Here is a 14,568-nt window from a genome sequence, read left to right as displayed (position 1 = left end):
TGCACACCTTCTTTTTGACATGTCCAGGAACGTGGCGGGATGCCATGACTATCACAGAAAAGCTGTGAATTATAGCAGGCATGGATCCTGAGTGGTGTGGTGAGTTCAGGCAGGCATAGTACAGGGCAGGGGATGGCCATGCCACTTGATCTCATACTGTATGAATGGAGATGTTGTCAAGGGGCTGACTTGCAGTACAAGCCAGTCAAAGGTGTCCCCCTCCTTTTATTTTTTTTTATTTTTTTTTTTATTTTGTGATGCCCTAGAAGGGAGAGGGAGTGCTAGAGTAAAACCAGCGTCTCAGTGAATAGCAGATACTATGATGAGTAGAAATGGTGCTATGGATGCCAACTTTATTATCCTGTATGTCCAGAAGAAATGCCTTTACCTCCCTCGGAGATCTCTCTCCCCTTGATGAGACCCTCCAGAGTGTCTGGCTCCAACATGCCCACCTTCATCAAGAACAAAGTGCACAATGCCGGTCTTGATGAAACTGGGCTATATGTTCTTGTTGTTCTGATTGTAATGTGCTGTGAGATTGTTTTGTGTTACTTTTTTTTTTTTTTTTTTTCCCCCCCCCAGCACCCTTTCTGTGCCACCCCAACCTGTGGATACGTTATGGAGCTGTGGGGTTTGTTTCTACAGTTGCTCAGCAGTTAAACATTGCTGATGTGTACTGTAGGTTAATGCCATATCTACAACCGTTTATTACTCAACCCGTTATTCAGGTATGTGCCCTGCTTCAAAGGATGTCTGTCTACAGCGGTAGGGGTATTTTATGGGGCATGTCATTAGTCTGTTCACTACAGTAACTTATAATCAGTTTTGATTTGCTTTATTCAACACTGTCACTAGTGGGGCCTTCAGCCATTTAAGCCTGTTTTATCCCACTTTTGCAGCTAGACAAGGAACTAGTCCTTCTGAGTGTGTTAAAGGAGCCTGTAAACAGATCAATATTTGACTATGCTCTGCGGTCAAAGGACATCGCCAGTCTCTTCAGACATTTACATATGCGCCAGAAAAAGAGGAATGGTACGCTTCCGGAGTGCCCCCCAGCTGAGGATCCAGCTGTTGTTCAGCTCTTGAAGAAACTGCTATCGCAGGTATGGAGGTATTTAGGTCTCAAATGTCCACGGACTGATGTCTGATCACAAGGATTTTTTTTATTTTACTGTTGGTGTTGATATAACCACTTTAGACTTTATTGAGGTATTGGAAAAAGGTGTGTGTTAGCCGTGTTCACCTTTTATTTATTTGCTGTAGATTCTTTGAACTCAAAAGCTGTGATGGCCTACTGTGCAGTGCATGGGGTGTGGCTTTAGAAAATTTGTCATATTTTGGGAGAACACCTCTATGGGCTGAGAAGCTTGCTAACCAATTTTTTTAAATCTTGCTCCACCCGTCCAGATAACTTTTCATCTATAGATTTTTTTTTTTTTTTTATATATAACTGGATATTTATTGATTTTCCAATAGAACTTTACGGAATGATAACACATCAAGATACAATGCATGTAATCATTCAATGCAAAATAGTTACATCTATAGATTTTTGATGGGAGCCAATTGTGAAATGAAAATGTACAGATTTCATTGTTAATCCCCTGAATTTGATGCAGTGATGGTCTGCAGCCTAAATTGACATTCTGTGAATTAAAAACTTGCATCACCAATTAACATGGTAAATGCCATCCACAATGCATGTACTGTGAAACTCAGTGGATTTGCCATCTAACGTAACCTTATTTATACTGTATAATATGTATGTGTATATAGAGATGTGTCAACACTTGTTTGTGCTTTCCATCAGATTTCCATTGAGTTTTGGCTATTCCTTCTAGTAAAAAGTAAAAAAACAAACAAAAAAAAAAAAAAACCAGAGAAACCGGAGTCCAACATTGGAAATATGGGGAAAAAAAACCCCCCTATCTATTAACCCGTTAAATGCCACTGTCAAACTCTGACAGTGGCATTTAATGCGCGCTTCCAGCTATCGGGCCAGATCGCCTATCGTTGACCCCCCCCCCCCCCCGTCATGTAATTGCGGGACACCAATAGGTTGCCATGACAACCAGAGAGGACTCCTGGAGATCTCTATGGTTGTCGCTGCCGGCTTGCTGTGAGCGCCACCTGGTGGTCTGCTCTCATAGCAAGTGAGTAACTCCGCTACATGCAGGGCCGATCGGGTTATGTCAGCTTCTAGTATCCCATAAAGACTATTGAAGCATGTCAAAAGTAAATTAAAAAAATAAATAAGTTTAAATCGCCCCATTCAAAATAGTAAAAAAAAACAAACAACAAACCTACACATTTGGTATTGCTGCATTCAGAATCGCCCTCACCTAACCTAAGATCACGAAAAATGGAGATGCTACAGGTATCGGAAAATGGCGTGTGTTTTTTTTATTTTTTTTTTTTATTAACAAACTTTGGAAAAAAAATTTCACCACTTAAATAAAAAAGAACCTAGACATGTTTGGTGTCTATGAACTTGTAATGAGCTGGAGAATCATAATGGCAGGTGAGTTTTAGCATTTAGTGAACATGGTAAAAAAAAAAGTTGTGCAATTGCACTTTTTTTTGCAATTTCACCGCACTTGGATTTTTTTTCCCGTTTTTGAGTACCTGATACAGTAAAACCAATGGTGTCTTTCAAAAGTACAACTCGTTCCGCAAAAAACAAGCCCTCATATGGCCATATTGACGGAAAAATATAAAATTTATGACCCTGGGAAGAAGTGGAGCGAAAAACAAGCACAAAAACGAAAAAGGGCTCCGTCTTGAAGGGGTTAATTATTGGAAGCCATTTAATAGTTTTGATCGGAACCTTATGGTATGTGCAAACTTTAAGCGTTTGCTTTCATGTCTTTTCTGCACAGTTTTTTCAAAAACTGAAGGATTTCCTAATGCCAGTGACGTGAATGAGCTTCCTGTAGTCTCATGCATATGTTACTTGCATTTTCCATGTTAATTTGATGTAGTTTCATATCTGCAGAATGTGAATTTGTTGAGTGTTTTTCACTTCTATTGAATGAAGAGCCAATGCATAAAGCCCTTTGCAAGAAAGGGCGTATTTTAGGCTGGTTTCACATTAGCATTTTTTAGCGCTGCGCTTTGTGAGCGTCCATGCGACATGCGCCCCTATGTTTAACATGGCGGGCGCATGGTCTATCGTGTGCACGTATGCGTTTTCGTGTGCATGCGTTTTTTGTAGTGTGCGCCTAGGCGCGCCCGACGCAATCTGTTGCATTTTTGGGTCTGTCCAACGGCGTCAAAACACATGCGCACGCTAGCGCATGGAATGCACTAAAAAAAACACATTGCAGTCTATGGGAACGCAGGCGTGCACATGGATATGCGCACACCTGCGTTTGAAATCGCATGCGTTTTAAGAATTAACATGGCTACAAACTGGTTAAAACGCATGCGCCCAGACGCATGCAAAACGCATGATGCGTTTTTTTGCATGCGTTTCTATTGCGCTCGAAGCACAGCACTAAAAACCGCTAATGTGTAACTAGCCTAATGCTGTGTTTTTTCCTGCCTACACACCAGTATTTATCAGAAATGTCAGTATCAAATACTGAACATAAACACATACCCTTACACTCCTTTCACTGCTGCAGTGCTGGTTTATTGTCCATGTAAGTAGGTGGAAAGGTGCACCTAAATGTTTGGCCACACCAAGGGTACACTGAGAAGAGAATAGAGCTAAAACTGATCGTGCACACCAGGGCTGTGGAGTCGGTATAAAATGGACCGACTCATATAATATATAATTGAGTGTAGTAATACAATGCAGGATATACTGTAAATGTTTTCATAATTTGGGAAGGATATGAAATGTCCTATAAAGGTCTGTTCTCTTTCTGATCTAAGGATTTCGGCTTTTAGTTGATATGAATCTGTGCTGCACTTTATGTACATGCTCAGTAGTGAGGCAGGGCTGTGGAGATGAATCTGTGCTGCACTTTATGTACATGCTCAGTAGTGAGGCAGTGCTGTGGAGATGAATCTGTGCTGCACTTTATGTACAGGCTCAGTAGTGAGGCAGGGCTGTGGAGATGAATCTGTGCTGCACTTTATGTACAGGCTCAGTAGTGAGGCAGGGCTGTGATGAATCTGTGCTGCACTTTATGTACAGGCTCAGCAGTGAGGCAGTGCTGTGGGGTCGGAGTCAGGGAAATTGAGGAGTCAGAGGGTTTGCTTATCAACTCCTCCACAGCCCTGCTGCACACTTTTTTTATAATAATGCTTAATACTGTAGAAATATAGTATACAATATAAGTGTGAGACTGAAGGAAACAATGGGTGGAGCTGATGGTATAAGCATTGGATTGTGACAGACATGCTCTTAGTACAACCCTTTTGTCAAAGATAATTTGTCTTCTTCATTTAAGGGAATGACAGAAGATGAGGAAGATAAGCTTTTGGCCCTTAAGGATTTTATGTTAAAGTCTAACAAAGCCAAGGCAAATGTAGCCGATCAGAGTCACATTCATGAAAGCTCATTAAAAGGAGTAATTGACTTACAGGCTTTAGGCATATGTGGAAGACAGTCTGATCTCGTGAAAGCAAAGCTGGACACAGAAGATAGGCGGCGTAAGTTTTATGACCGAGTAGCTAAATGTGACCCCCTTCCAACCATCATTTCATATGCCATTACTGATTCTCTTGTGACTTGTGAACATTTATTTTGTGCTTTTTCTTAATGCCATGTACACAGTTCAGTATGCGGCAATGGCTTGCCGCTGCAGTGTTGTGATCACTAAGTAGCTGCTCAAGCTCCTGGTTAGTGTCTCTGGACGCTTTATTTTGCATGTAGCTGGTACTAATATATCACGTTGCCATCCCCAATAAGTACTAAGGACAACATCCCCCTTACCCCCCCCCCATAAAACTATTGCTAGCACAAGCCACATCTTTTAAAACTGAAAACTATATTTCTTTATCGCCTTATTGGGGGACACAGATTACCATGGGGTGTATGCTGCTGCTAGGAGGTTGACACTATGCAAAAACAAGAAAATTGTCTCCTCCCCGGCAGTATACACCCACCGACAGATACCAAGTACCTCAGTTTGTGCTTAGTGTCTGTAGGAGGTGGACCGGGATCTTCTCAGATCCGCAGTTAATAATCCTTTTATTTCCTTAGGTGTTTGTCGAATTTTTTTAATCTTTTCTCGCTTATTTCTTTCAGGTCTTCACATCAGGAAACAGGGTGTAGTTTTCACTCTGATTTCCTATATCAGGCGGCTGAGCGAGCAGTGTGGTGATTTCCCGTACCGCAGGCAGGACCTTTCCCTAACACCAGTCGGTGTTGTGGGCGGATGATGGTGGCTGGTCCTTGCCAAAACAACCCCTCACCCCTCTCCTGGGACAGGGCTGAGAGGAAGACGGCGGTGGTCAGCAGGCTATCCCTCGCTCCCAGCAAGAAAACGCCGTCTTCTACATGTCAGAGAGGAAGAGGCCTTCTCCCAGCGGCCTGACTGTTACGCAGGGCCCCTGCGGTTATCCTCTTCAGGGACGTCAGGTAAGAGTCTGATCGTTCCCTTCAGCCGGCATGTCTCTGAGCATCATTTGAAATTCCCGCCCTCCTCCCTCTCTGCCAGCCGCGCGCCTCATGCTGACAGCCGCGCTCCCCGCCCTGCACAGGCATCAGCGGTCCCCTGGAGCGGTCGCTCCAGCTGAATGGGTCTTTTCATCACTGGGGGGGGGGTTTCCAGAGCGGTGGGGGCGCAGCTCACCTCTATCTATAGGCGCCGCGGCCATTGCAGGCTAGAGATCCAGGCGGGGAGGGGGAGCGGTTTCACTTTCACTTTCTCTCCTGCCTCCCTGCTCAGGACGCGCTTCTCCTTTTCTCTCTGGCGCCCTTTTTTGCGCGCCCATTCCACCCTATTACAGGGCTCTTTTTGCCAAGCTCCGCCTTCCTCAACCACACAGCCATTTTCCTGACTGGAATCTCTCTTCTTCCTTCGCTGCTTGGAGGAAACTTCAGGGTCCTGCTGCTCGTCAGATTCTCGGTAGGTCAGCCCTTTATTGCAAATTAGCTCCCCTCTGCAGTCCCTGATCTTATCTAGTGCGGCCATACGGCGTTTCCCTCCTATGTTCAACCCTTCAACGGCGCTTTCTTTCAAGCCCACCGTTATTCACTACGCCTGTGCACTCTGTAAAAACAAGTGGCCAGCAGGTCAGTCGTCGCCCCTCTGTCCGTCATGCAGTCCCTCCGCCATATCAGCCTCTCAGGAGCACACAGATTCCCGGGATGAGGGTACCTCTTCTCTCCCAGAGTGGGCCGTGGCAATGTCGCAGTCGGTCTCTGATCTGACTAAAGTGTCTCAGTCCCTGGTCCAGGTCCTAGAACGTTTGGCCTCAGCTATCTACAGCCACCTGTGCACCGACTGCCTCGCAAGGTGAGTCGTCTGCACCTGACTGCGACCTTCAGAGGGACAGATCGAGTAAAATTACTAGGAAGCGCGTTCTTTTTGGCTCGTCTTCCAGCTCTCTAGGCCCGACTGCTTCTCCCAGGTGCCCTTCTCCCTCTTCAGGAGACGACACTAGGTCAGATGAGGATCCCCAATCAGGATCTAGCTCAGAAGCAGATGGCATGTCTAAAACTCGGAAGATGGTCGATAGCCTCCTTTCAGCTATCTTTCAAACCTTAGAAATTAAACAAGACAAGCCCCCTTCTCAGGAATGTTCCATTCCATTTAAGTGGGCAAGGCCTCTATCCCAAACTTTCCCAAACCATAAAGAGTTTGATACTACACTGACCAAACACTGGGAGCACTCCGAGCAGAGCTTCTCAGGCCGCAGGTACTTAGATGTCCTGTACTCCTTTGATGCGGATTTACGCGCAAAATAGTCCAAAGCCCCCCAAGTGGATCCTCCTTCTCTTGCATAGCCTCAAAGATGATCCTATCCCTCCCGGATGGGACATCACTTAAGGATCCAACAGACAGACAAATAGAGTCTCTAGCGAAATCAATTTTTGAGGCATCTGGTGCCTCCCTCTGTCTGATTTTCGCACCTGCCTGGGTAGCAAAGGTCATCTCTGCTTGGGCAAAGATTCTTCGCAGCAGCTCCTCAGGACGAGTTGGCGGATCTGGCAGATCAAATTAATCATGCGGGTAAAAACTTTTTGGCCGCCGCACTAGATGCAGCTGGGTGCGTGGCAAGGGCTAACAGCAACATAGTGGCCGTACGCCGAGTCCTTCGCCTAAAGTCATGGAATGCGGACACTACCTCAAAGATCGGCCTTCCGCCTCTAAAGAGCGAGAGCAGAAAAGACCATCTTACAAACCCGCTCCCCGCTGGAGATCTAGAGGTCAATACCCCAGGTCGTCAGGTACACGGTCCGGTCGGTTTGCCTCCAAGTGACGGGTCACCCCCACCTGGAATTTCTTCCAGGGTGGGTGGCAGGCTTTCCTTTTTTCATGGACGCCTGCTGTTTGTTGTCAACGACTCTTGGGTCAGGGAAATCATCACATCCGGATACGAGATCGAGTTTGCGTCTCCGCCAAAGGGACGTTTTGTTTTTTTCCTGTCCCGACCTCCAAGACAGCGGTCTCACATTCCAGGATTCTTTCAAGCCGTCTCCTCTCTTCTTGCCGCCGGAGTGATTGTTCCGGTTCCCGCACACAAACGATTTTCAGGCTTCTATTCAAGTATCTTCGTCGTCCCCAAAAAAAAAAAAAAAAAAAAAAAAAAAAGAAAAAAAAAAAAGGTTTTCGGCCAATCTTGGACCTCAAATTGCTCAATCACCAAGTAAAGATTTTCCACTTCAGAATGGAGTCTCTTCGGTCGGTGATAGACTCAATGGAACACAAGGAATTTTCCTGTTCTGTGGACATACGGGATGCCTACCTTCACATCCCTGTGTGTTTGCAACATCAGAAATACCTTCGTTTTGCGATTCAGGAAGACCACTACCAGTTCACGGCTCTTCCCTTCGGTCTGGCCTCCGCTCCCCGGGTTTTCCCGAAGGTAATGGCGACAGTCATGGCCATCCTCCGCTCCAGGGGGATCCTCATCCCTTATCTGGACGACCTTTTGATCAAGGGATCGTCCTGGCAAGACTGTCTTCAGAGTCTTCAGATAGTCCTAGACACTCTTTGCCGTCTTGGGTGGATAATCAACAAAGGAAAGTCCATTTTGATCCCCACACAGTTCCTGACCTTCTAGCCCATGTGTTTCTTCCGAGGAGAGATTTTTAGCTCTTTCCAAAGGGATCCGACTTCTCAAGCGGCCAACCCCCATTCCCCTTCGGTCCGGCATGAAGGTTCTGAGGAAGATGGTAGCTTCCATGGAAGCGGTGCCCTTTGCACAATTTCATCTTCGTCCCCTCCAGTTGGCTCTTCTTTCGGCCTGGGACAAGACCTCGCTGTCCTTGGACCGTCCCATTCTCCTTCCCCTCAGAGTGAAACAATCCCTGACTTGGTGGGCAAGGCCAGAGTCGGTCCTTTCTTCCGCTTCAATGGCAAGTCATCACACCGATGCCAGCCGTCTAGGGTGGGAAGCGGTGTGCCATCTAAAAACGTCTCAAGGCCGGTGAAACCCACAGGAGGCTCTTCTCCCCATCAATCTTCTGGAGATCAGAGCAATCTTCCTGGCTCTTCTTCACTGGCAGCCTCTCTTCCTCGGCAAGTCGGTCCGCATTCAGTCGGACAACGCCACAGCTGTGGCATACATAAACCACCAGGGGGCCACGCGCAGCAAGTAATGGCGGAAGTAGCCAAGATACTGCGCTGGGCAGAACGTCACGTTCCTGCTATCTCCGCCGTTCACATTCCAGGGGTGGAAAATTGGGCGGCCTACTTTAAGTCCTCAAGGTCTAGCATCAGGCGAATGGGCTCTTCACTCCTCAGTCTTCCATCAGATATGCCAGCGCTGGGACACCCCAGATGTCGATCTCATGGCATCTCGGATGAACCACAAAGTTCCGCAGTTCGTAGCCAGGTCCAGGGACCCTCTAGCCGTCTCTTGCGACGCCCTGATAATTCCGTGGTCCCAGTTCCGACTTCCTTATCTATTTCCGCCTCTTGCCTTGATTGGTCAAAAAGATAAAATCGGAAGGCGTACCAGTGATTCTGGTGGCCCCAGACTGGCCAAGACGCCCTTGGTACGCGGAGCTGGTGAACATGCTCGCGGACGTTCCCTGGAGGCTTCCAGACCGTCCGGATCTTCTCTCGCAAGGTCCCCTTTACCACGAGAATTCTCAGTCTCTGAATTTAACGGCATGGCCATTGAGGCCACGATCCGGAGAGAATCGGGCTTGTCTGACCAGGTGATTCAGACTATATCAAAGCCAGAAAACCGGCCTCTTCCCGCATTTACCATAGGTGCTGGAAGACCTTTTTTCCGTTGGTGCGACGGTTAAAAAAAAAAATAAAAAGTCTTTCCCATGTCCTTTTCCATTCCATCTATTCTGGGGTTCCTCCAGTCTGATTTAGATGCGGGTCTGTCCCTCAGTACCCTCAAGGGCCAGATCTCCGCCCTGTCTGTCTTCTCCCAAAGAGAGCTGGCGGCCTTACCGCAGGTTAAGACTTTTCTCCAAGGGGTCGCCCATGTGGCTCCTCCGCATCATTCGCCGATAGATCCGTGGGATCTCAATCTCGTCCTTGGCGCTCTCCGAAAGGCGCCGTTCGAGCCTATCCAGGACATTCCTTTATCCCTTCTCTCGTGGAAGGTAACTTTCTTGATCGCCATTACATCCATCAGAAGAGTTTCTGAATTGGCGGCCTTGTCATGCCGTTCCCGTACCTGATTCTCCATCAGGATAAGGTCATTCTCAGACTCGTTCCTTCCTTTCTCCCAAAGGTCGTATCCTCTTTCCACATCACTGGGGATATCGTTCTTACATCTTGTTGCCCGGCTACGTCTCACCCTATTGAGAAGTACCTCCACAAACTAGATGTAGTCAGAGCCTTGCGTGCTTATCTCGCCAGGACTGCTTCTTTTCGTCAATCCGATTCCTTGCTAGTCTTCTATGAAGGTCGCCGGAAAGGGTTCCGGCGTCCAAATCCACGATAGCTTGCTGGATTCGTTCTACCATTTTGGAAGCGTACCGACTTCAGGAAAAGCGGCACCCTCCGGAAGTGAGAGCCCTCTCTACCCGGGCTGTGGCAGCTTCGTGGGCTGTGCGTCACCAGGCTTCGGCTTTACAGATTTGCAGGGCCGCGACCTGGTCGTCCTTTCTCACTTTTGCGAGGTTCTACAGGGTTCATACCCAGGCCTCGTCTGATGCAGTTGTTGGTAGGAAGGTTCTGCAGGCGGCGGTGGCTCACCGGCCAACCTAAGCCTTTCTGGTTCTTTCGTTCCTTTTTTGCTGTTCCCGCCCTTGGGACTGCTTTGGAACGTCCCATGGTAATCTGTGTCCCCCAATAAGGCGATAAAGAAAGATGGATTTTTGGTTCTTACCGTAAAATCTTTCTTGGAGCCTTCATTGGGGGACACAGCACCCTCCCTGTTTCAGTTGTACCGTGTTGTGCTTTGAGCTCCTTGTTGGGTTGGTACATATATTTCAAGTTCCGTGGCTTCTCCTACTGCTTTCTCACCAACTGAGGTACTTGGTATCTGTCGGTGGGTGTATACTGCCGGGGAGGAGCCAATTTTCTTGTTTTTGCATAGTGTCAACCTCCTAGCAGCAGCAACATACACCCCATGGTAATCTGTGTTCCCCAATGAAGGCTCCAAGAAAGAGATTTTACGGTAAGAACCAAAAATCCATCTATCCCCTATATAAAAATGCCGGAAAGGACACAGTTTAAAAAATGTGCGTATGTGGTGCTTTATGCTATTAAAGTGGGGGGGACGGCAGGCGCACAAACATAGCATAACAAAAAACCTGTGTATCACAAAAAGACTCAAGTTATTAAAGGGAATCTCACTAAGTTTTTGCAACCTTATCTGACAGCTGTATAATGCATGTGATAACACTGGAATAAGGGTCTCTTTCCCTACTAGGCTGCTTGCTGTCATTTTTCTAAAATCCCTCTTTTCTGCTGCAGATCTATTCTTCGAATTCGGAGCTCTGTATAGCCTGTCCCACACCACTGATTGCACACTGTACACAGAACACTGCCATAGGCAGAAAGCTGCCAATTAGTGGCGTGGGTGGAGCAACACAGTAGGAAGACTACATGGTATGAAACAAGTAGTCCTCTAGTGGTTGTCTCCTGCTGATTAAACAGTGACATGTCACTGGAATCTGAGTCTCCGATTGCATTAGGGCCCCATCACACATAGCGATCTCGCTAGCGAGATTGCTGCTGAGTCACAAGTTTTGTGACGCAACAGAGATCTCACCAGCGAGATCGGTATGTGTGACAGCTGGTATTGCTGATCGCTCTTGGAAAGCCCTGGACATTTCTTTGATCGCTGGTCTCCCGCTGGCCCTCGCGCATTGCTGCAGGAGACCAGCGATCAGCTGGTAACTAAGGTAAACGCAGGGTTTCTAAGCACTGTGCGGATACCCGATGTGTACCTTAGTTACCAGCTCCCTGCATCAATGCGCTGGTAACTAACGAACACAGCGACGCCGCGCGCTCGGCGTCGCTGGTGACGCTGCCTGTTTGACAGCTCACCAGCGATCACATAGCGACTCACCAGCTATCCTGACACTTTGATATCGTTGTCGGGATCGCTGGTGAGTCGCTATGTGTGACGGTACCTTTAGCAAAAACCTACTTTAAAAACTCTCTTTAAAAACTCCTTTAAAGACGGCAAAACTTAGATATTCATTTATTTGATTTAGAAAGGTTAGTTCCATGTATTTGTCAGGTATGTAGATGATGCAATTCATGTTCAGTAATTACAATAAAGGATCCTTGAAACTAACAGATGCAAGGTTTTAGCATCTGCTTTTCAGCAACATGTCAGTCGGTCATTTAGTAGTCTGCTTAGACAGGCAGACCGTGCCGATGGTGCACCCAGAACGAGTAATCATGGATCATTGCGGGTGCATAGGCTGCCATTGTTCTCGGCAGCACAGTATCGCTTTGCACAGCACGATGTGGAGTTGAGAACTGTGATCTTTAAGTAAACCAAAAGATCACACTGTAGCCGGACTCTCGGTCTGTTTTTACTGAACAAGTATTGGAAATGAGCATTTTTTTTTTTTTTTTGTTTAAACGTGTTCGTTCCCAATTATCATGCAGTGTATATGCACCTTAGTAATGCGATTCCAATAGAATATATTTAATTTGAGAACTACCGTTTTTATTCATATAAATTTTCATTTATCTTTGTACATTGCAATTAGACTATTAAAGAGACATTTAGGATTATGTGTTAGTTTTGGATCACTCCTTTTAGTTCTACTCTTTTTGTTGCGTTTTTCTTGAAATAATTTCCTGTACCCATTAAACTGTAGCACGAAAGCATGTAAAGCAAGATTCTAACGTGAATGAGGAGTGGAAGAGCATGTTTGGTGCAATGGAGCCAGCAAATATAACACAGATGGCACCTAAGACTCTGCCTCCTACTGACCAGGAAGCCACAAAGCCTCGCTCAGACTCTTCTGCTGCTGCTAATCCACCTCTGTCCTCCTCACCACAGGTAGTTGAACTCATGGTGACATTTGTGTTTTATGTGGTTGGTAAAGGCCTTAATTGAATTAATCCCAGTAAGTTACTACTTAAAATTATACATCAGCACTCCTGCAGTGTACTCGTGGCTCTCAGTGATGGACAGGCAATCTCAGTCCCTGAATTAAGGCCCCGTCTCACTAAGCAATCTCGGTAGCGAGATCGCTGCTGAGTCACAACTTTTGTGACATAACAGCGATCTCACCAGCGAGATCGCTGTGTGTGACAGCGATCAGCCCCCCTGCCGGTATCGCTGATCGCTGGAAGAAATCTCTGGACATTTCTTTGGTCGCTGGTCTCCCGCTGGCCAGCACGCATCGCTGCGTGTGACAGGCGGGAGACCAGCGATCAGGTGTAAAAAATAATTAAAAAAATAAAAAATATAGTTATTCTCACCTTCCGACGTCGCGTTCAGCCATCCCGCCTCTCTCCACGCTCCGGTCCCAGTGATCCTTTGCACGAATGACCGCGAGACTTTGTTATCCCGCGAGACTGTGACATCTCGCGGTCATTCTCGCAAAGGATCACTGGGACCGGAGCGTGGAGAGAGGCGGGATGGCTGAACACGACATCGGAAGGTGAGAATAACTATATTTTTTTATTTTGATTCTATTTTTTACAGGATGGCCAGCGATGCCGGGCACTCGGCATCGCTGTGCTGATCGCTGGTGAAGCTGTCTGTGTGACAGCTCACCAGCGATCACATAGCGATCACATAGCGATTTACCAGCGATCCTGACACCTTCATATCGGTGTCGGGATCGCTGGTAAGTCGCTTAGTGTGACGGGGCCTTTAGGCAAATATACAACAGGTATACCTATCACTTTTTTAGACCACTGGCTGCTATGATAACCCACTGTAAACTTAAGATCACATTGTGGTGTTGCCAGTTCAGTAAGAGATCACGTTCCTTCTTCCCCTCGGTCTTTTCTTTTTTGATGCCATGGTTACAATTGATCTCGGCATCCATGCTGTTTAGATTGATATCGACCACCACCCACTGTATGCAAGTGAGTGTTATAAATGATTTGCGACTACTGGACAATACTTTTATTAATACAAAAGGTGTTTTTACCTCCTATACTGACTCTTGCTCCATTCTGATCTCTGCATCATCATTCGGTCTCGTGTCATGTGACTGGTGCAGCCACTAATTGGACATTGTTAGGAGACCATCTGGGTACTAACTAGACCAATGCAGAGCCAGTCTGGGAAGTAAGTTAGTATTTTTTTTTTATTTACTTTTATGCAGCTCCCTGAGGCCTTTGAGGGTTTTTTCAGTAGTGGGCAACTCTGTACCACCTCCTTCCCCTTTGTGTAATACTAAAATATGGGTTGGGAATTTTGTTAGGGACTATCATTATTAATAGATTATTAGGACGAAGTTAAAATCATTCCACATTGAACTTAATTTTACACACAACCCTAAACTGATGTTATTTCATCTATCATAGGCATCTGAGGCAGTAGGAAACCAATCCAAGAAACCCACAGTGCCGATACACACCAACAACAGCGCAGCTCAGCCTGCAACTTTACAAATCCGCATGACTACATGCAAGAGTGAACTTCAGCAGCTCATACAGCAGAAGCGAGAGCAGTGCAATGCCGAGAGGTTGGTAAAGTACATGATGGAGAATGCCGAATGGGAGAGTAAGCCGCCGCCAACTGGTATGTACAATATCTATAATAGAATGAAAATCGTACTGTATTAAGCCAACAACATTCTAAGGCTACTTTCAGACTTGCGTTACCAGGCGCAGCGCTCGGCCGCCGCGAAGCTCCACCCCCGGCTGCGCCTCCTCCGGTCAGCTCCTATGGTCGCATGACGCTGCATGCGATCAGCGTACCCTATATTTAGCATTGAGTACGCTGGCCGTGCGCTGGTATGTTTTTGCCGGCGCATGCGCCCTTTTTGCGCAGCGCCAAGCGCACAAAAATGCAGCAAGGTGCGTTTGGCGCACGTCGGCGCAGCGCAAA

The 14,568-nt window shown here is 46.7% G+C and overlaps 1 protein-coding gene across 1 annotated transcript in view; it reads left to right on the top strand.

Moving 5' to 3' along the window:
- Window positions 1–14,568, top strand: part of PIK3R4 (phosphoinositide-3-kinase regulatory subunit 4) — an 88,263-nt gene that overhangs the window by 20,417 nt on the left and 53,278 nt on the right. The window contains exons 8-12 of the mRNA XM_073569308.1: window positions 583–728; window positions 900–1,103; window positions 4,401–4,602; window positions 12,374–12,558; window positions 14,043–14,259. Of these exons, the coding sequence (XP_073425409.1) occupies window positions 583–728; window positions 900–1,103; window positions 4,401–4,602; window positions 12,374–12,558; window positions 14,043–14,259 (954 nt within the window). The remainder of the gene's footprint in view (window positions 1–582; window positions 729–899; window positions 1,104–4,400; window positions 4,603–12,373; window positions 12,559–14,042; window positions 14,260–14,568) is intronic.

This window comes from Dendrobates tinctorius, unplaced genomic scaffold (assembly GCF_039654945.1).
Source record: "Dendrobates tinctorius isolate UK_male_01 unplaced genomic scaffold, ASM3965494v1 ptg000005l, whole genome shotgun sequence".
Lineage (NCBI taxonomy): Eukaryota > Metazoa > Chordata > Amphibia > Anura > Dendrobatidae > Dendrobates > Dendrobates tinctorius.
The sequence above is the reverse complement of the archived record's forward strand: the minus strand, read 5'-3'. Positions and strand labels throughout refer to the sequence as shown.